This window comes from Rhinopithecus bieti, unplaced genomic scaffold, assembly GCF_001698545.2.
Source record: "Rhinopithecus bieti isolate Rb0 unplaced genomic scaffold, ASM169854v2 scaffold_72501, whole genome shotgun sequence".
Taxonomy (NCBI): domain Eukaryota; kingdom Metazoa; phylum Chordata; class Mammalia; order Primates; family Cercopithecidae; genus Rhinopithecus; species Rhinopithecus bieti.
Genome location: NW_016827507.1, coordinates 1,495,535 through 1,518,530, shown reverse-complemented (window position 1 = coordinate 1,518,530; position 22,996 = coordinate 1,495,535). Strand labels below are relative to the sequence as shown.

The window sequence follows — 22,996 nt, the reverse complement described above, 5'->3', positions numbered from 1 at the left end:
TCTCGATCTCCTGACCTCGTGATCCGCCCGTCTCGGCCTCCCAAAGTGCTGGGATTACAGGCTTGAGCCACCGCGCCCGGCCCCTTACCACTTTCTTAATACCGTTTCTGTTTCTCTAGCTTACTTTATTATAAGGAAATGGTATATAATACATATAACATACCAAATATGTGTTCATTGACTATTGGTAAGGCTTCTGGTCAACAGTAGGCTATTACTAGTTAAGTTTGAGGAGAGTCAAAAGCTATACTTGAAAATAACTGTTGACAGTGGGATGGTGCCCTTAATCCCCAGGTTGTTAAAAAGTCAACTTTATAACTGCCTGACTTCCCAACTTACAGAAAACAAAAATGCAATGTCCAAATGAATCAAAGATATACATAAAATAAAATCATACAGATAACAGACAAATAAATAGAAGCATTTTTTTTAAATTGGAGGGGATATGAGGCAAATTTTGTAAACTACGATAAAAGGGCAAAAAATGTAAACGATACATCTGACAATACGATACAAACAGTGGTGACAATACAGACATTTAAAACTCCAGCAAAATGCAAAAGGAAGAAAAGCAGTGCTACAAAGAAAATTAAAAGACAAACGACAAATTGCAGAAAATATTTTCAGCATATATGATCATTCAAAGGTATAAGTAAAGTGCATGAACAAGGAATGCCCCCAATCACACAAAACCCACCAATAACTAATAACTGGAACAGAGATAGCCCACTAGTGACCAAGGAGCAGTAAATTAAAACAATGAAAGCCAACTGTCCACAAAAGAGACTAGCAAGGATAGAGGCTGACACAACCCAAGATGAAAAGGATAAAGGCCATCTGAGGACATGACCCATGACGGAAAAATAATTGATATGCACATTCTACAGGGCGGTTTGACAAAATGTAAAATATATCCTATTTGCATTTTCCTAATGCAAAAGAAAAACAAAGCAATGTACAAAGGAAACTAATAGACACACTTACAGACTGTGTGATCTAGCCAAGCAAACTGCTGAAACTATCTGTGCCTCTGTTTCCTCTTCTATAAAATGGGAATAACAACAGTGCCTACCTCTTAGCTTCTATGAGAGTTAAAAGAGCTGTTAGCTGTGAAACACTGAGAAACAGCAACTGCAAAACAAAAAGCACTAAAAAACAGCTCGTTAAATAAAAACTTAACAAGCATTACATTATTAGTCATTTAAGATAATGGCACAAGTGCAAAAAATAATAATAATAAATCTAAAATGCATGCTCGGGACTGTTCACTTGAGTACTGCTTTTTGATCAGAGAGAAAATTTTAAAACAATTCTAAATGCCTATCAACTAGAGACCAATGAAGTAAAATGAGGTAAGCCCATGCATATGAAGAAATGCTGTACAGCCTTTAAAAATGACAACAAGCAACACTGTTTTGGGTAAGGACACACAGCACAGCAGTCAAAAGCACAGACCCTGGAACCAGACCACCTCGCTCACAACCAGCTCCACCACTTACGGGCTGTGTGACCAAAGCAAACAGCTGAAACATCTGTGCCTTAGTTTGCTCTTCTATAAAATGGGAATAACAACAGCGCCTACCTTGCCCAGGCACAGTGGCTCATACCTGTAATCCCAACACTTTGGGAGGCCAAGGGTGGTGGATCACCTGAGGTCAGTAGTTCAAGACCAGCCTGGCCAACATGGTGAAACTCCATCTCTACTAAAAATACAAAAAATTAGCCGGGTGTGGGGGCAGATGCCTGTAATTGCAGCTACTTGGGAGGCTGAGGCAGGAGAATCACTTGAACCTGGAAGGTAGAGGTTGCAGTGGGCTGAGATTGTGCCACTGCACTCCAGCCTGGGCAACAAGAGCAAAACTCCATCTCAAAAAAAAAAAAAAAAAAAAAAACAAACAATAGTGCCTACCTCTTAAGCTACCATGAGAAGTAAAATGACTATTAGTTGTAAAACATTGAGAACAGCAACTGTCACATAAAAAAAGCGCTAGAAAACAGCTTGTTAAATAAAAAATATTGTGATGAAAAATTTATCTCCCACATTGAGTGAAAAAAGATCACAGAATATTACGTATAATTTCAGTTCTGAAAAATACATATGTGTGTACACAGAATGGAGGAGGGCCTTCTCTTTTCAATGTAACAGTCATTGACCCCAGGCAGTGAAATTTTGGAATATTTTTACTTTCTTAGTATTTTCTGTTTCATTACAGGTATTAAAAACTAAAACAAACAAAAGTAATAATATCCAATAGGCATTCTCAGACACTCCTGGAATCTAAGTTGATGTGAGCTTTCTGGGGAGAAATCTGGCAATATTAATATACTTTCCAACCCAGCAATCTGCTTTCAGGAATCGATCCTAGAAAAATCATAACACAAGTCTACAAATACGTATACATACTAACACACACACACCCATTTAGGAATAGTTATTAAAGCATTGCTTACAACAGTTAAAAATGGATAAAAACCTAAGTTTTCATCAATTGTACCCTGGTTGGTACAAACAGAATACTTTATGGCACTGACCGAGCCACATGGAAAGACGGTTTTGGTGAAGGTCTTGAACACGCAGGGAAAGACTCTGCACTCTGCTGTGATGGGGAGACACTGAGGCACGGTGTTTTAGAGCAGCAGTCCCCAACCTTTGTGGCACCAGGGACTGGTTTCACGGAAGATAATTTTTCCACAGATGGTGGGGTGGGGTGGCTTGGGGATGGAACTGTTCCACCTCAGATCTCAAGCATTAGATTCTCATAAGGAGCACGAAACCTAGATCCCTTGCATGCGCAGTTTACAGTAGGGCTCATGTTCCCATGAGAAGTGAATGTCACAGCTGATCTGATAGGAGGCAGAGCTCAGGTGGTAATGCCGGCTCACCAACCACTCACCTGCTGTGCAGCCTGGTTCCTAGCAGGCCACAGACCGGTACCAGCCTGTGGCCCAGGGATTGGGGACCTCTGTTTTAGAGAGCTGACGCTAAGGGCAGTGCAGACTGGGGAACGACGGCCAGAGACTCAACTGAACTTCTGGGCCTCCAGGGTCTGTGCTGTTGACTTTGAGCCTCAAACCCTGAGCTTGACCTGAGGTCTGGAAGAATGGGAAGCAGAAAAATTTAGTGTTGCAAAAGAGCGAAGTCTCTGATTTCTAGCCATAATTGTGCAGACTCCAGGAGTGTCTCACAGGGAACCTGACAGGAAAAACCCTGTGAAGGTACAAACAAAAGGGATTCTCGAGAAGACAGCACCAAATGGTCGGAGAGAACTGGATTCTCTGAATGGCTCAGGCAGTGCAGAAACTACAGATAGCAGAGCTGCCTCGATGGCTAGCACTGATGAAAACACAACATCATTACCTAGCTGTGCTGGAGCAGGGGGCATGTATGTGTATGCATGGGAGACAGAGAGAGAGAGAAAGGGGGAGAGAGAGAGAGGGAAAGAGAGAGAGAGAGAGTGTGCATGCACGCATAAGAGGGTGGGGGAAAGACTCCATAACCCAAATCCAGTGATTAACAAATCACTAGAAATCAGAGCTTCGGGTTCAGGGGAGGTCCATCCTAATCCTTCGTCTTTCAACCGTTTCATTTCTAAAATTATCTTTATTTCCCAAAAGGACTTTAGGTTCTGAAACACGATACGGATTCTTCTGAAACGACAGCACTCCCGGGCTACAGCTCTCACACGGCAATTACTCAGGCTCCATTTAGGGACAGCTCCACCTCCTTTGAACCTCATGGGTTATTTTCATGAGCCTGTGCAGCCCCACAGGGTTTTACATCATTGCCTTGAGAGTTATTTATGAGAGGGAACAGTGTCTGGTATTTTCTACAACTTGTACAGATGTTGGCAATGAGCCTTGGCCACCAACCTAGATGTTCCATAAATATTAGTTGATGAGTTACTCAATAATTCACCCAAACTATGATAGGGTTTTGCAAACCAAGAGTCTTGCTCATTGCAGGGAGGCATTTATAGTGAAGAATTTAAGAACAGGGGTCAGAGTAGAACGGCCTGGGTTCAAAGGCCAGGTCCCCTTACTAACTAAAGGACCCTAAACAAATTACTTAATCTCTCAGAGTCTAAACGCCCTTATCCATGAAGCAAGAAGGATGATAACAGTACTGTATCCATGTGGTTATGAACGGCTCACTGTAATAGCTGGCATTCACTCGGTGCTTTTGATATGGCAAGTACTACTGGAAGCACTTTACAAGTCCTATCTCACTTAATTGTCAAAGCAACCAGAGGAGACAGTACTGCTTTTATTCCGATTTTACAGATGAGGAAACTGAGGCAAAATGAAGTTAATAAGTGCAGAAGCTGGGATGCAAACCCAGATAGCCGTAACCCAGAGCCTATGTTCTTAATGAGAACTGCCTCCCACATAACATGGTTAGCACAATACGAAACAGAAAGAACTTAAACACGGGGTACAGTTTGAAGGCTTCAAAAGTGGTGCAAGGACCCAACAACAGAACCCGCAGCAGAGGCCCTAACCACGCCAGTGCAGTCTTGCTATTTCATTCCTCCGACGAAGGCCACCTGCAGACACGCCACCCCACAGCAACGTCATCCCCTGGCCACATTCATCCGCCTTTCAGCCTCTCTTAGAAGCTGCTTCAGAGCTGAAGCCTAGTCAAGAACGTTTCTGAAGGAAGTACCTGATAGTCTTTATTTTCTTCACGAATGCCCACCAAAATCTAGTCCTCAGCCAACACTGGCCCATCAAGGTCCCTCATAGGAGCTTTGAGGATCCTAATTGCTGTACTTCGGCCCACACGGCCCCATCCATCCAATAAGACATCCTTCCTTCCTTTAATTCAATACCACCCAAACTGTGACACCAGATTCGCTCCTGACTTTCCATCAGAATGCTCTCTCCTGTTGACAATTGGTTATCCATTAACATGATGCATTTAAAACCTTGTCTTCTTTCCCAGAACATAAGCTCAGCAAAGGTAGAGGCTGTGTTTTACCATCCCTGCAACTCTCAAAGCATCTAGCAAAGCAGCCCCCTGACCTACATGCCATGGGCATCAACTCCCAGATGACACATTCACTTCAGAGATTACTTACAGTAATAGTCAGTCATCATTAAGAAAATAAGCACTTTTCCAGATGGGTGAGAGCTGAAAAAATATGGGCTATTTCCAAGTAATAACTGACCCAGTGAAACATGGTATTAGCAGATACACCTCTTCATAAGAAATTGACATGTTCAGCCATTTGGCAGCATTTACCTGCTTCTCCTTCCTCCTCACCCAAATTCAGCACGATAATGCAGATGTGCTTCCGCAGCTGGCGCGTGTTGGAAAACTTCCGACAGCACTTGCTACACTCCAAGCTGCTTGGAGGCAGGCTGTTCCCATCCTCCGGAGCCAGCGGGCTGTCCTCAGTCGGACTCACGATGTTTTCTGCCAGCTCCTCTTCTGTGCTGGGCTTCTTCGTGGACCCCTTAGGCCTGCCTCTCTTCCTCTTCATGACCAAAAACTCTACAGAGGAAACAAGAGGCCACAATGGAGTCACATGAGACGGCACCGCAGGGCTCACGTTCACCCTCCAAGTGTGAGGATATGTTCAGATTTCACGTTTTATTAAAAATGAAAAAGCTGAAGTGATTCCACAGCTGCAAACAATTATCTTTGGTGCTAATATCATTGCATCTGTGTACTAATGGGCAATCAATGTTCTAATGTTCTGATTCAAGAAAATCAGTTTATTGGCATCTCTGTACATCTTTCTTCAGCAATGCTGGGAGGATTTTAAGTTGCGGCTGTCAACCCCCTGCTCACAAATCCTGCCCCTTGTTAAGCACCATTTCTACTGAAATCCAGTTCTCAGAAACTGCTTAGGGACTTCTCTGCAAAGCGTTCTCATAGGCTGCTGAGCTTTTCATGCCCTTAATGAGTTACACAACTATTCAGATTATTTCAAGGAGTCATAATTATTAGAGTCAAATAGTCCTGGCAAGAAAAAGAAAAAATAATTACAATCTAAAGCCACAAATTATAGCACTAAAGACAATAACAATATTTTTCCAGTTTCCTAGCGACCTAGTGATTTTCAATGGCATGATCACAGCTGCTTTAGAGTGAGTTTAAAATCATTTTACAACTTGTGTTTCTTCTCAATTAGTGTTAATTTTTAAGGCATTCATCTCCAGAATGAAGGTGGGAATTAAGAGGGGTGAGCGGGGCTGGGCGCAGTGGTTCATGCCTGTAATCCCAGCACTTTGGGAGGCTGAGGTGGGTGGATCACGAGGTCAGGAGATCAAGACCATCCTGGCTAATGCGGTAACATCCCATCTCTACAAAAAATACAAAAAAAAAAAAAAAAATTAGTCGGGCGTGGTGGCAGGCGCTTGTAGTCCCAGCTACTCAGGAGGCTGAGGCAGAAGAATGGCATGAACCTGGGAGGCGGAGCTTGCAGTGAGCCGAGATCGTGCCACTGCACTCCAGCCTGGGTGACAGAGAACAGGGGTGAGCGGGCACTATCTTGGGTACACGTGCATCTGTAGATATGAGGATGTCTCTCAGGTCCCTTCCTGCTCTCTCTAAAGCTGTTGCTCTACGCAGTAGGACACCAGCCACTTTATCTACTGCTACTACCATGAGGACCCATTAAGTAAGTCACTTGTGCTCACAAATCAGAGGGAGGCCACGGGGCAGAAGGGAACAGAGATGGGCAGGACAGTCTGGGGCAGAGTCTGCAGGGACACAACAGCCTGACCACAGGGAATCTGGACAAAGGAGCCTGCCTCGGTATGGGGTACCCAAGACCTCAGGGAAACCTGGCACGAGAATGAGGCAAGAGATTTCCTGGGAAAGGAGGGCTCTTGCTGGAACAGAGCTTCGACCGAACTGCAACACCACTGGTGAGTAGGTCAGCTTCGGCTGAAAGATCCAAACCAGAGCACTGCACCAGGGCAGCCAGTGAGATTCCTGCCTTCACTCTGTCTCCCTGGGGCATGGAGGGCAGGGGAGCACAAAGCAGGAGAAGGTACTTAACGATAGGAAGGTAAACCAGATAAAACAAGGGACAGAAGGCCCTGGAAGCCCTCCCTAGATTTAAACAAGGAGAACAAAGGCTGTGTTTACAGGAGAACCAGCCCATGTGCATGGGACAGGGGGAGAAAGAAATAGAACGTACAGAGTAAGAAGAAACCATTTCCCTTAAAACTTTCTCCTTATTCTTTTTCACAACAATGTGTACTTGCACAACCTACTGAAGCAGCAATTCATATCAGAGAAGCAGAATTAGCAGAAAGGCTACAAAACACCCACCTCGTGTCATGTCAGCTGAGTTCCAGAAACAGGGTGCCTAACAGTTTACTGAAGTCTGTGGCCCAGGTCTAAACCCAGTGACAGACTCTGCCATCCCGCAGACACAAGCCACTCCCCTGAAACACTCTACGAGGATGCGATTGTGTAGTGAAGAATTAACTTTACCCAAAGAGAAGTCTGGCCTTTGCCCTTGGCTACAGGGAGGTGATTTCTGGGCCCCCGGATGTCCCTCCTGATAGGAGCAACTTTGTTTACCCAGGGACTTTGGCCACCAGACAAACAATGGGATTTATGATGGGGACTTTGGAAAACAAAAGGCATCAGTCAGAACCTACAGGAGAGACAGGGACTAAAAGGCGACATGTGGGCAGTGTGTCACGGAATCCTAATAAAAACTCGGGATACCAAGGCTCGAGTGAGCTTCCCTGATTAGAAATACTCTTGAGTGCTATCCTACATTGTAGCCAGGAGAGAGGTAACTTGGCTCAGGACTCCATGGGTGGACCAAAAGCTCGTCTGGGACCTTCCCAGTCTGCGACTTTACCCACACACCTCTCTCCCTTTAATTGGCTAATTTGCATCCTTTGAGTATAATCAAATTATAATAATGAGGACAGGGCTTTCCTGAGTTCTGTGAGTTATTCTAGCAAATTCTCAAAGCTGAGAGAGGCCATAGGGACCTTCCAAATCTGTAGTAGTAAGGAAGAAGTAAAGGTGGTCCAGGAGACCCCCCTAAACTTGTGGTTGGGATCAGGAGTCTTGGGCGGACTTGCTCGTCTTGCGGAGAACTGTGCCCTTAAGCTTGAGTTGAGTAAACTTACTGTTGCGGGGTACCCAGTGTTTTCTCCACACAGACTCAATGGAGCACACGGAGCCACAGTGCTTGCATGTGCTAGAGCACAGCACAGTGTGCGGTACAGCATCCATCGTGAGTCTCCCCTCCCCCAGACTGGAGACTCCTGGAAGTCTGAGTCCCTGTCCTGATGACTTTGTATCCCCCTCAGCACCTAACCTGGTGCCCTGCACAGCAGGCAGCCAGCAAGCAACTCTGGTGAATTAAACTGATGAGCAATGTACAATTAATTCCACGGCAAGGAAGAAATAAAATCGGCCTGAAAGCTTTGGAAAACCTCAAACATGATGGTGACAAAACTAATCTTCCAGCTTGCTGCATCCATAATTCAGATCCTCAAGACCAATTAGCTAGCTAAAAATGAAATATTCATAAACGAACTTGAATAATTTAAGCTCTGAAAATGAGTTGCTGCTGTCAACTACTCGCATTTTATGGCAGAGCTGAGAACCTTGGAACTGGGCAAGGAAAATCATGTAACCTCTAAATCAAAACATTTCAATGGAGTTAGCTTTAATTCTTCTTCCTCCCTCTAAATTCCTTTATTTAATCTGTCACTAAACTCTATGGACTTTGCCCTAAAGATGTCTGTCTAGTAAATCCCCTCTCTGTTCACACAGCAACCTCACCACCCAGATCCCTGCACACAGTTTCCAGATTCCAGCTTCCTGCTCTGGGCTTTCTCTGTCTCCATCCCTCATCTGTCATTCCCTCACTCTAGAACCTTCCATTGTTCTGGATGCTTTGCCCACAACTCTCAGGCCTGGCCTTCAAGGTCCTTTAGCACGTGATCCAACCCTACACATATGCACGTGCACACACATACACGCGCACACACACACACACACACACAGTGCCCCCACTTCCTTCTTCCTCCCCCTTGACTGTTAGGGCAATTTTCTAGACTTCTCCAAATATATACAGAGAATGCCTGTCTCTTTTCACTTACTTGTACTATTCTCCCCAACTGTGACCACCTCCTTCACTACCAATCAGACACCAAGCTCCAGTAAAAATCCTAACATGTCCGGTCCAGTTAAGACCTCAGTGCCTCCTCCATGAAGTGTCCCCAGCTGAGCAGGATGACTATCCCCACAGCTTGATTCGAATCACAGTGTGAGCCACACACACGTAGGGTGTGTATGTGCCCGGACCACTCCCTGATTGTTCCTATTTTTCCCCACCTTTTATGAAAAACCCTGAGGTCTGAGCTGGCCTTTTAATTCCTGGGTCCCACAGGGTCTTGAACAGAGCTAGACGTGGAGTAGATACAATTAATAAGAACACACTGATCCACTGTTTGATGATAGGAAAAGAAATATCTGGAAAAGAAGCCATTTCCTGCGTCCCCAGTTTCCAACAGGAAGAAAGGGCCGAGCCACAGAGCCTCTTAACCCTGCTCTAAATCCACGGTTTGGGGACAACTTCCTCTTAGTCAGAAAATCATCTTTGTAGATCCAAGGCCAAAAACTGGCAAGGGGCAGAGAATCAGCCAAAGGATTTCTTCTAACTCAATCAAAACACTACATGAACATTATGAAAAAAGTAGCCCAACATTATCAAAAATTTAATAATGTAAGCCCTTTATTTGTGCATCACTCAAGTTTGCAAGGCACTTTCCCAGCTATTGTCTCATTTTAGCCTTATAAAAATCTTAAAAGATGGATGTAGCAAACATAATGTCCTCAGTAGGAAAAGAAACAAGGGATGCAACGGTTCAGGTGGCTTGGCACATTTTCCAGAACCAGCTACTGAGCACACAGAACTGGAATTTGGGTTTCCTTATTCCCAGACAAAAATGTTTCTGCAGAATCATATACCCCTGAAGCATGGGTAAGAAAAGGTCAGCTCTAGATACTTTAATAGAGACAATCTGTGCTGTGCAGAGAATGCTGGCTTGGAGCTGGACTGACCTGGGTTCAAATCTCCCCTGAACCTCCGTTTCCAATGTGAAAAATAAACACAAAACTGCCTCTATTTTATAGAGTCACTACCGATAAAAGCAATCCATTACGATGCTGAGCACAGAACTCAGGAGGTGACTGATAAATGGCAACTGTTCAATATTATGGCCATAGTCATTAAGATTCTGACTTAGAATATCTCTTTTAAGAAACTATTATCCTCCCACCTGGTCCACAGTTAGATAATATGATTGCCTGATGTACATGCATTCTCATTCATTCTGACTCAATATGCATTTTTTCCTTGAGTTCTTCATTTTAAAATAGCTCTTACACCAGGAAATCCAATACAGAATTAAAGACACACAAATTTTATTATGCCTGAAACCCTGGATAAGGCCAGCTTCCCAGCACTTGCACAGGGCAGCTCAATCTCTAGTCACGCCAACTCCAGAATTTCAGAAAATCCTGAAAGACTAACATTTTAAGGCCCTGACAGTCAATCTCCCTGACGTTTATTTCCAAAGCTCAGGAAGCAACAGGGGAGACAATGAATTATTTATCAAAAATAAGGGAACACAAGCCTCTTAGGTTTATGAGGACTGCAATATCCCCTTCGCAGGGACAGATTGCATCTTGTTCCACAATGCCAGGCACCAGGGAGGATGAAGCCATCCCAAGCCTGTTCCTTATACTTTTACCAGCCATATCGTGGAAATGCCATGTAAATAATGGTGATAACTAATCATTATCAAGCACATATATCTCAGGCACCATGCTAAGCACTTCACATGCATGTCCTCATTTAATCCCCAAGGGAAGCATTAGTACGATCCCCATCATATAGTCGAGGTCACTGAGGCTTAAGAAGATTAACTAATTTGCTCCAAGGTCAGGGAATTAATAAATGGCAGAATCAACAATTGAATAGAGACCTGTTTGCCTCAAAGTCAGTGAACTTCATACCCATGTCATAGCAAGTCCTTTGGACAGTTCAACTAATATCTAAGCACAGAAATAACACACTTTGACCTCTTCACTAAGTTCTGCAGGAGAATGATGATAGTCTCATGCAGTGACAAGCTTCAGTGTGACCCCACTCCCTGGGCTGGAAAGTACATGGATGTAAGGTACAGGAGGGTACAATGTCTATCAGGCAGTCACTATGGACTAAGGCATCATGTATGAACATGCACTTGTCTCAGAACCTATGAAAAAGGCCAGTATCTTATCTCCCTTTGACAGATGACAAAAGTCACAGCCTGGAGGGGCCATGCTACTTGTCTTAGCCCCCAGCAGAGCTTTAAGGCTGTGGTGCAGACTGTGCCCTGTGTGAGGCGGTGACTGAAGACTCGCCAGGGCCAAATTCCACTAGCCAAGCTGTGGGCTCCGGCACTGGCTGCATCAGCTCTGAGCACGTTTTATGTTTGCTCACCCAGAAAGAGCTTCTGTTACTAGCTCATCCCCTCAGAATGGTGACACCTTTTGTAATCTGCACAAAGGTCCCTATGTGCCAGCCAAGGCCCCAGCAATCACGTGAAAGCTCCAGGAACGAAGCCTAAGTCTGATTCCAAGACGTGTGCCCTTTCCACTACACTGCACGGCTGACCACGCATATCAGAGGGCTCAACGTTCGTACATGCACTCAGAATGACTTGATTTGTGGTAAATGCCCAGAAGAGACAACATACAGATTTAAACATAGACATCAACTTCCCCTGGGAAGCCTCCTTTTACCCTCACATCAGAGGACATCTTTAGCAGCCTGAACTTAACCGCGCAGAGGCACTCACCCTGCTGCACTGAAACTGCCTTTTTGCCTATTTGCCATTCGCCAGCTAGGCGGCCAGAGTCAACAGCCCGTGGGCCCCTCCTGCAGCCCCAGCACCTAGCACAGCACCCAGACATACAGTAGGCACCCAACAAACAGTTAATGACTACAGAGGTGGAAAGGGGGAGGGGAGAGGAAAGGAAAGGAAAGATAAGAAAGGAAGAGTTCCTACCGAGGGTCTGAAATGAGAGGGAAGATGGGAGAGCCAAAATAAGGCTCTCGGGAGACCCATGTACATTCTTCCTCAATTGCCCCAGCCTCCATCAGGATAAATGAATGCATGTGTGTGCACACACACTCACACACACATGCTCATACACACCCATATACAAAATCATACACGTGCACACACATATCCATATACACAATCATACACACATACACAAGCACGACACAACCACAGCATCACACTCACACACGCCCATGTACACAACCACATACACATGTGGCACCTCCAAATTATGGTATACACAATCTCATACACATGTGCACTTATACATGTGCCCCACCACACACACACGCATCACATGTGCCACAACACAAGCAACTCACAAATGTGCCCATATCAGCATCACACACACAACGTACACTCCAATGCGCCCAGATATGCAATCACACACATGCAGCACTCACATGCGCCTTACATGTATCACACACATGCAACCTCACACACATCTATTACACACACATATGTGCACACTCAAACTGCATAACAGCATCACAACACATAGTGCACAAACATGACTAATGCCACAATTCACACACATGCACAGAAACACACCATATACACATATACATGTGTACCACAGCCACACCCATATAACATACAATGCAAGGTAATGACACACACTCACACGCACATTGATCACACACACGAGAAATGAGCTTGGTCCCATTGGAAATTTCTTCTTGGATCACAGCCAGAGGTTGATGAGGAAAGAGAAAATGAAAAAGTCTTCTGCAGATCACTCCTACATGAGCAAAAAAGATTAAAAGGCTAAAATAACCAGAAGATTTCAGTGCCTTCTATGTTATAACGAGAGACCAAAAATTAATAAATCAATACACTCAGTTAAAGGTTTAATTAACCATTTCAAGTATCTCTCAACTTAAAATGAATTGGTATAACTGAATGAAAAATCATTAGAGAGAAACTAGCCTCTACAAGCCTCAAATTTTATGAACCTTTCAAAGAGAAAAAGAAAGACTTGAAGTTCATAAGAAAACTTTAAAAAAATTTGTCATATTAAGAGGCCTGAGTTTAAACCCACGAATAATGCTTTTTTAAAATTAATACTACCAGGAAAAGTAGTTTAGCATACACACAAAAAGAAAAAATCCAAGAAGAATTTGCAAAAGTAAATATTTTAATAAAGGAAATAATTTATAAAGAGTAGGCTCCGTGATAAGAATTTTGATTTGTTCTGGACTACCACCATAACATGCAAAATAACATCAAATCAGCTGGGCCTAACTCGCCTCCCCCTCACTTACTAAATAGGTTTCTTGACTGCTGTTTTTAACTCTCTGAGTCTCAAGCCACATATTCCTCTTTGAAAATCTGGGCATCAGCCAGGAAATAGATGTGAATAACCCTATAACCAAACAAATTCTAATACACATCCAAACATGCCACCCAGCAACAGCAGAATACAAAGTATTCTCAAGTTCACATGAAAATTTCTCCAAACAGACAATATTGGCCATAAGTCAGTCTGTATAACATTTAAAAGAACTGGGCTGGGCGCGGTGGCTCACGCCTGTAATCCAGTACTTTGGGAGGCCGAGGCGGGAGGATCACAAGGTCAGAGTTTGAGAGCAGCCTGGCAACATGGTGACACACAGTTTACTAAAAAAAAAAAAAAAAAAAAAAAAAATCAGCGGGGTGTGGTGGCAGGTGCCCTGTAGTCCTAGCTACTCAGGAGGTTGAGGCAGAGAATCGCTTGAAACCAGAAGGCAGAGGTTGCAGTGAGCTGAGATCATGCCACTGCACTCCAGCCTGGGCGAAAGAGCGAAACTCCACCTCAAAAAAAAAAAAAAAAAAAAAAAAAAAAAAGAAAAGAAAGAATGGAAATCATTCAAGTATGTGGAATTACATTAGAAATAAAAAGGAAGAAATTTGGGAAATTCAAAAATTGATGAAAATTAAATGGTACTCTGAAATAGCCATTGGGCCAAAACGGAAATCATAAGGGAAATTAGAAATACTTTGAGATGAACAAAACAAAAACACAACATAACAAAACTTATAGGATGTAGCAAAAGCAATTCTAAAAAGAAAGTTTATTGACTACATTAGAAAAAAAGAAAAATCTCAAATAAACAACATAATTTTACAACTCAAGGAATTAGACAAGGAATAAACTAAGCCCAAAGTGAGCAGATGGAAGGAAATAATACAGTAGAACAGAAACAAACAAGATAGTAAAAGACTAAAAAAGATCAACAAACTAAGAGTTTGTTTTTTGAAAAGATAAACATAGTTGAGAAACCCTTAGCTAGACTAACCAAGAAAAAAAGAGAGGCCACAAATTAATTAAATTAAATAAAAAAGGACACATTATAAGTGGCACCACAAAAAGACAAATGATCATAAGAGACTACTATCAACAATTATATGCCAACCAACTAGATAACCTAGAAAAAACTAATGAATTCTTAGAATCACACAATCTACCAAGACTGGATGATAAAGAAATAGAAAAACTGAATAGACCAATAACAAGTAAGAAAACTGAATCAGCGGCCGGGCGCGGTGGCTCAAGCCTGTAATCCCAGCACTTTGGGAGGCCGAGGCGGGCGGATCACGAGGTCAGGAGATCGAGACCCTCCTGGCTAACACGGTGAAACCCCGTCTCTACTAAAATACAAAAAACTAGCCGGGCGCGGTGGCGGGCGCCTGTAGTCCCAGCTACTCAGAGGCTGAGGCGGGAGAATGGCGGGAACCCGGGAGGCGGAGCTTGCAGTGAGCGGAGATCGCGCCACTGCAATCCAGCCTGGGCGACAGAGCGAGACTCCGTCTCAAAAAAAAAAGAAGAAAAGAAAACTGAATCAGTAATCAAAAGCTCCCAACAAAGAAAAGTCCAGGACCAGGTGGTTTCACTGGTGAATTCTACCAAACATTTAAAAAAGAATTAATTCCAGTTCTACTCAAGTTCTACAAAAAAACTAAAGAGGAGGGAATACCTCCCAACTCATTTTGTAAGGCCAAAGCTAGACAGACAATACAAAAAAAAGAAAATTACAGGCCAATATTCCTGATAATACAAAAATACTCAAAAAATGCTAACAAGCCAAATTCAACAGCACATTAAAAATATTACACACCACGACACAGAGGGAGTTATCGCTGAGATGCAAGGCTAGTTCAACACATGCAAATAAATAAATGTGATATATAACATTTATAGAATTAAGGACAAAAATCATACATGATTATCTCAATAAGTATGGGGAAAAGTTTGACAAAATTCAACAACCTTTCATGACAAAAACTCTCAAAAAATAAGATAACAAGGAATGTACCACAACACAATAATGGAAAATGCTTCAACAAATGACAGAGCCACAGCTAACATAACAACGTGAAAAGTTGAAAGCTCTCCTCTAAGATCAGGAATAAGTCAAGGGTGCCTACTCTCACCACTTACATTCTTCCTGGCATTCAAAGTCCTAGCCAGAGTAGTTAGGTAAGCAAAAATACAAAGCATGCAAAGTAAAAATGAAGGAGCAGAACTGTCTCCGTTTGTGGATGACATAATCTTAGATATAGAAAGCCCTAAAGATTACACTTCTAATAGCTTTTGGATAATGTATAAAGTTACAAATGTTACAAGACACAAAATCAACATACAAAGATCTGTTGTTTCTACACAAACACAACTGAAAAAAGAAAACGATCCCATTCACAATAGCGTCAAAAAAAATACTTAGGAGTAAATGTAATCAAAGTGAAAGATCTGTATACTAAAAACTATATCAATGAAAGAAATTGAAGATGACACAAATAAATGGAAAGATATCCCACATTCATGGATCAGAAGAATTAATATTGTTAAAATGTTCATACTAACAAAAGCAACCTATAGATTCAATGCATCCTGGGAATCTAAGGTAAAGCATGGTGACTATAACTGACAATACTTTTACTGTATACTTAAAATTTGCTAAGACATATCTTAAATGTTTTCACCACACATATACAAATATAATGGTAGCTATGTGAGATAATAGATGTGTTAACTAACTTGACTGTGGTATCATTTCACAATATATATGTATAACAAATCATCACTGTAAACTTATACAATTTTGTCAAGTATACCTTAATAAAGCTGGAGAAAGAAAGAAAGAAAGAGAGAGATGGATCTGAAAGATACAAGAAACATCTCAAATCAATAGCCTACCCTTTCCAACTTAAGAAAAAAAAAAAACAGAAGTAAGCTAAATCCAATACAAGCAGAAGGACAGAAATAATAATGCCTAGAATGGAAAGAGGTTATATAAAATATAGAAAAAGAAAAGAAAAAATCAACAAAACCAATGTTTTCAAAGAAAACAGAAAATGGAAAACCTTTGGCTAAACTTACCAAGAAAAATAGCTAAGACTTAATTTGCTAAAATCAATAATGAAAGGGAGAACATTACCATTTAACCTTACAAAAATCAAAATAAGAGTATTAAGAACAATTATACATCAACAAATTAGACAACCTAGATGAAATGGAAAATTCCCTAGAAAGACAAACTACTGAACCTAATACAAAAATAGCAAATATGCATACACCTATAACAAGCGATTAAATCAGTGAAAAAATAAAAAGCCCAGGACTAAACAGTTTTATTGGTGAATTCTATCAAACGTTTAAAGAAGAATTAACACCAATACTTAAAAACTTTTCCAAAAAATAGAAGAGGAGGGAACACTTCTCAAGTCATGCTATGAGGCCACTATAACCCTGAAACCAAAACCAAAGACATCAAAGACTCTAGACCAATATCTCTATGAATATAAATGCAAATATATTTAACAAAATACTAGGAAGCTGAGTCCAGCAGCACAGCAAAAGGATTATGCAACATGACCAAATGAGATCTATCCCAAAAATACAAGGGTGATGCATCCTGGCATGTAAAAACATATCAGTGTAATATACCACATTAATACAACAAATAAGAAAAAAACCACATGGTCATCTCGACAAACTCAGAAAAAGCATCTCACAAAATCCAACACCATTTTATGATTTAAAAAATAAACAACACTCAATAAACTAAGAATAAAAGGAACTTCCTTAACCTAATGAAGAACATCTATCTCACTCACACACACACACACACACACACACACACACCCCATCATACTTAATGGTAAAAGACTAGATGCTTTCTTTCTAAGATAGTATCAGAACAAGAATGTCCACTCATCATTTCTGCTCAACCCTGTACTGGAGTTTCTTGCCAGGGCAATTAGGCAAGAAAATAAATACAAATAATCCAGATTACAAAGGAAAAAGTAAAATTATCTCTAGTCACAGATGACAAGATTATATGTATAGACTCCTGAGGAATACACTAAAAAACCAATAAACAAGTTTTTAAAAGTTTTTTTAAAAAATAAACAAGTTCACAAGCTCTAATAAACAACAAAAGTTGTACGTTGAAAAATACAACCCATTGTTGAAAGAAATTCAGCAAGACCTAAATAAATGGAATGATATTCCATGTTCATGGATTGGAAGGTTTAAAATTGTTAAGATGGCAGTAGTCTCTAAATGGATCTTGATATGGCTTGGCTCTGTGTCCCCACCCAAATCTCACCTTGAATTATAATCCCCATAATCTCAACATGTCAAGGGTGGGACCAGGTGGAGGTAATTGGATCATAGGGGCAGTTTCCCCCATGCTGTTCCCATGATAGTGAGTTCTCATAAGCTCTGATGGGTTTATAAGTCTCTGGCATTTCCCCTTGTTTGCACTCACCCTGTCCTGCTGCCCTGTAAAGAAGGTGCTTGCTTCTCCTTTGCCTTCCACCATGATCTTAAGTTTCCTGAGGCCTCCTCAGCAATGAGGAACTATGAGTCAATTAAACCGCTTTTCTTTTCCTTTCTTTTCTTTTCTTTTGAGACAGAATCTTGCTCTGTCAACCAGGCTGGAGTGCAGTGGTGCCATCTCAGCTCACTGCAACCTCTGCCTTCCAGGAGGTTCTTTGGCTGCCTTGGCCTCCCGAGAAGCTGGAACTCCAGGCACGCACCACCACACCCGGCTAATTTTTATATTTTTAGCAGAGGCAGGGTGTCACCATACTGGCCAGGCTGGTCTCGAACTCCTGACCTCATGATCCACCCACCTCAGCTTCCCAAAGTGCTGGGATTACAAACATAAGCACCACGCCCGGCCTAAACCTCTTTTCTTTATAAAATACTCGGGTATTTCTTCATAGCAGTGTGAGAATGAACTAATACAGATCTAATGCAATCTCAGACAAGCTGATCCTAAAATTCATGTGGAATTGCAAAAGACCCTGAAAAGTCAAAACAATCTTGATAAAGAAGAACAAAGTTGGAAGATTCAAACTTCCCCATTTCAAAACTTACTACAAAGTTACAGCCATCTAAACAGTATAGTACTGACATTAGAAGAGACATATTGATCAATGAAATAGAATTCAGAGTCCAGAATTAAACTCATACATTTGTAGTCAATTGATTTTTGACAAGGGTGCCAAAACCTCTCAATGGGAGAAGAATAGTCTTGTCAACAAATGATGTTGGGACAACTGGATAGCCACATGCAAAAGAATAAATTTGGAACCCTACCTCACACCATATGCAAAAATTAACTTAAAATGGATCAAAGATTTAAATGCTTAATATCATTAATCATCAAAAATGCAAACCAAAACCACAATGAAATACCAGTTCACATTCACTGGGATGGGTACAAATCAAAATGTGAAAATTAACAAGTGTTGGCAAGGATGTGGAGAAACTGGATCCTTTACATGTTGTTGAATGAAATGTAAAATGGTGCACCCGCTATTGAAAAAAGTTTGACAGTCCTAGAAAAACTTAAATATACAATTGCCATATGACCTAGTAATCCCACTCCTTGGCATATATCCAAGAGAAATGAAAACAAATATTCATGTGAAAACTTGTAAACAAATGCTGATAGGAGCATTATTCAATCACCTAAAAGTGAAAACAACTCAAATGTCTATCAAAACAGGAATGGATAGATAATATGTGGCATACACACACAATGAAATATCACTCAGCCATAAAAAGAAAAGAATGAAGCACTGATACATGCTACAATATGGATGTGTCTTGAATGACTGCTTAATTGGTACAGAGCTATTTTTGGAGTAATGAAAATGTTCTGCAATTAGGTAGTTGTAGAAGCTGTACAATCTTGTAAACATAGTAAAACCACTGAATTTTGTATTTTAAAACTGTTAAAATGGCAAATTTTATTTCATATGAATTTTATCTAAAAATAACAGGTAAAAAAATAGTGAACTGGAAAATGGATCAGAAGTAAATACCCAGAATGCAGCACAAGATAAAAGCAAAGAAAACACAAAAGTTAGGTTAAAGGTATACAAAAGGACTAACAAACATTTAAGTCACAGAAAGATAACGAAGCAGAGGCAATATCAGAAGGCAGAACAGTTTATATTTTTCTAAAATTTATAAAAATAATAAATCTATAGGTTTAAGAAGACCAACCAACATCAATGTAAACATTTATTTAACCCTACCTGGATGCAACACAGGAAAACTTTAGAAAACCAAAAACAATGAGACTAGGGAATAAATGCACTTAAAGTCAGATTGACAGCTGGCATTCTATCAACAATAAAAGCCAGGATTCAATGAAATAATATTTGCAACGTACTGAAATGAAAAAAAAAAAAAGCCAACCTAAAATTCTATCCCCAAGAAAAATATATATTAAAAACAAAGACAATAGGCTCGGCACAGTGGCTCACGCCTGTAATCCCAGCACTTCGGGAGCCCGAGGCAGGCAGATCATTTAATGTCAGGAGTTCAAGACCAGCCTGGCCAACACAGCAAAACCCCGTCTCTACTAAAAATATAAAAATTAGCCAGAAATTGCTTGAACCCAGGAGGTGGAGGTAGCAGTGAGTCAAGATCGCACCACTGCACTCCAGCCTGGGCAAATGAGTGAGACTCCGTCTCAAAATAACAGTAATAAAGACACTAATTAGGACCACATCAGATAAACAATAACCAGGAGAGCTCATGATCAGCAGCTCCATTCAGATTTCTTTACAAAGAAATCTAAAGTATATTCTATATCAGAAAAAAAACTCATCCATGGATGGAGATGGAATGGATGGAGATCCAAGGACTGAAGAGCCAGAGAGTCGTAAATATGTAGCTAACTCTAAATGAACACCTACTGTATAAAATAATCATTATCATGCATTGTGAGGTTTAAAATGAGTACATACAGATTCTCTAAAGACAAGCGGTAATATTTTCTATACAAAGAGCTCCTACAAATCAATAAAGAGCAAACAAAACACAGACAACTCATATGAACAGTAATCCACAGATGTGTAAATAACCATTAAACATTAAACATGGTCAACCTCACTAGTGACCAGCAAAATGCAAATTAAAATAATACTCCATTTTTCATCTATCAAATTGGCAAAAACTCTTTACAATAAGATAATATCCTTGGGCTGACGTGGATATGGAAAAACAGAAGATCTTAGATCCTAGTGAGAATATAAATGGATAAAACCTTTCCAGAGAGCATTCTGATAAAACCTAGCAAACTTTTAAATGAGTATACCCTCTACACAAGCAATTCTGCTAGGAATATAGTCAACCTGAATGCACAATGTACAATGATATTTGTGACAACATTTATTGTAACATTATTTATAATAGCACAAAATTAGAGAGAAAACATACGTCATCAAAAAAAAAAAGAAAGGTTGAGTAAATTATGCATTATCCATAGAAGTAAATACCATACAGACAGTAAAAAAAAATTAGGGCATACAAATAATACAGTATTGTGTACTTGACATTTGCTAAAAGAGGAGGTCGGGTTTTTGGTGGGTTTTTATTTATGTATGTATTTATTTATTTGTTTATTTTTGAAACAGGATCTCACTCTATCAGCCAGGCTGGAGTGCAGTGGTGCAAATCACAGTTCACTGCAGCCTCAACCTCCTGGCTCAGCCTCCCGAGTAGCTGGGACTACAGGCATATGTGCTATATCTGGCAATTTTGCTCCGTTTTGTTTTGTTTTGTTTTTGTAGAGACAGAGTCCCATTACGTTGCCCAGGCTGGTCTCAAACTCCTGGGCTCAAGTGATCCTCCTCCCTCAACCTCTCAAAATGCTAGGATTACAGGAGTAAGCCATCACACACAGCCGAAAAAGAACAGATCTTCTCACAATACATACACACACATAAAAAAGTTAACTACATGGGGTAATAGATACATGAGTTAAGTTGGCTATGACTTCACAATGTATATGTATATCAAAAAATCATGTATACACCATAAATACATACACTTTTTATTTGTCAATTGTACCTCAATAAAACTAAAAAAAGAAATTAGGAGACATGTCGGAACTGAAATGCAGAAATACCCAGTATATACTGCTGACATTTTTTGAAGACTGCAGAACATATATTATGATCCCATTTTTGTTTCTTATAAATAACAAAGCAATAACAAACAGTGTATTTATGTTTACATATGAAGAGAAAAAGGTCTGGAAGCACACTTGTTAGCACCATTATTTCTAGAACTTGGAAGGCAGTTAGAAAAACGTGCTTTCCCCATGTTGTATTGCTTTAATTTTCTTTTACAGCAAGATTTCAGGGTCAGGCATGGGGGCTCATGCCTATAATATCAGTACTTTGAGAGGCTGAGGCAAGTGGATCACCTGAAGTCAGGAGTTCGAGACCAGCCTGGCCAACATGGCAAACCCATCTCTACTAAAAATACAAAAATTAGCTGGGTGTGGTGATGGGCACCTGTAATCCCAGCTACTTGGGAGGTCGAGGCAGGAAAATCACTTGAACCCGGGAGGCGGAGGTCACAGTGAGCCAAGATCGCGCCATTGTACTCCAGCCTGGGTGACAAAAGCAAAACTCCAACTCAGAAAAAAAAAAAAAAATATTACTCTTATAACTGGGAGGGAAAAAAAGTAAAAGGAAAAGTGTAATTGCCCAAGAGAAGCACCAAAGTCCACCTGGAGGAGTTAAGGGAAGTTTTATAAGTGTGGGTTCATCTGCAACACCACAGAGGAGCCGGGGGCCTAGAGGACCTCCAGCTGTTCGGCTGTAGAAGGAGCCTACAGTGCCAAGAGAAGGGCCCCGCCAGTGAACCCATGCTGCCAATGGCACTCCATAGAAGTCAGGGGTCTCATGCTAGTCAGAAGGGTCCCCAGGTCGAATGAGTTTGGGGAGCCCTGCTTTGGGTGGGGAAAGTCACTGAATTTTCTTGAGCAAAGAGTGGCAGCTGGGACAGGGAAGGCAGCAAGGCCCAAGGCAAGAAAGAAGGACAACAAAAGATAGCGCGTTCGCTGGACACACAGGGAAGCGGCTGTGCCCTGTGCCAGGCCCCATGCCAGGACCGCAGGCTAAGAGCTGGACAGTCCACAGCCCTTCTCTGGGACATTTCCCGACAAGCAAGAGAAACACAGAGACAAATGAAAGCACACCCAGGTGAGACAGAACTGAAACAAGTCTAGTTGTGGGGCTCTGGGAGCCCAGAGAAAAGTCCTGCAGCCCCACCTGGGCCCAGAGAAGTGTTCCTCAGGGTGACTCCAAGCTGAGTGAGTCCCAGCCACATGCATGAGTGAACCAGCAAGAACACCTACAAGGGGCTTCCCAGGCAGGGGTGGCATTTGCATTCAGTTGCTCCTCCCTAGCAGCCAGGGGCCCGTGGCTGTAGATCAGTGATGAGAGAGAGGAGAGGGGCATGGGGGATGGTTGAGAGGGAGGAGAGGGGCATGGGGGATGGTTGAGAGGAGGAGAGGGGCGTGGGGATGGTTGAGAGGAGGAGCGGGGCGTGGGGATGGTTGAGAGGAGGAGAGGGGCATGGGGGATGGTTGAGAGG

General features: G+C 41.6%; 1 protein-coding gene across 7 annotated transcripts in view; it reads right to left on the bottom strand.

The window, feature by feature from the left end:
• ZFAT (zinc finger and AT-hook domain containing) overlaps nt 1-22,996 on the bottom strand; it is a 240,286-nt gene that overhangs the window by 165,291 nt on the left and 51,999 nt on the right. For 4 of the 7 annotated variants that reach the window (XR_001883776.1, XR_001883775.1, XM_017863814.1 and 1 more), the window contains exon 3: nt 5,243-5,494. Coding sequence is in view for 4 of the 7 variants with exons in the window: in XM_017863814.1 (XP_017719303.1) it covers nt 5,243-5,494 (252 nt within the window). In the remaining 3 variants the exon portion in view is untranslated. Of the gene's footprint in view, nt 1-4,663; nt 4,803-5,242; nt 5,495-6,218; nt 6,255-7,285; nt 7,397-22,996 lie in introns of those variants that run through there. The other 3 variants (XM_017863816.1, XM_017863817.1, XM_017863818.1) reach the window with 3 other exon arrangements.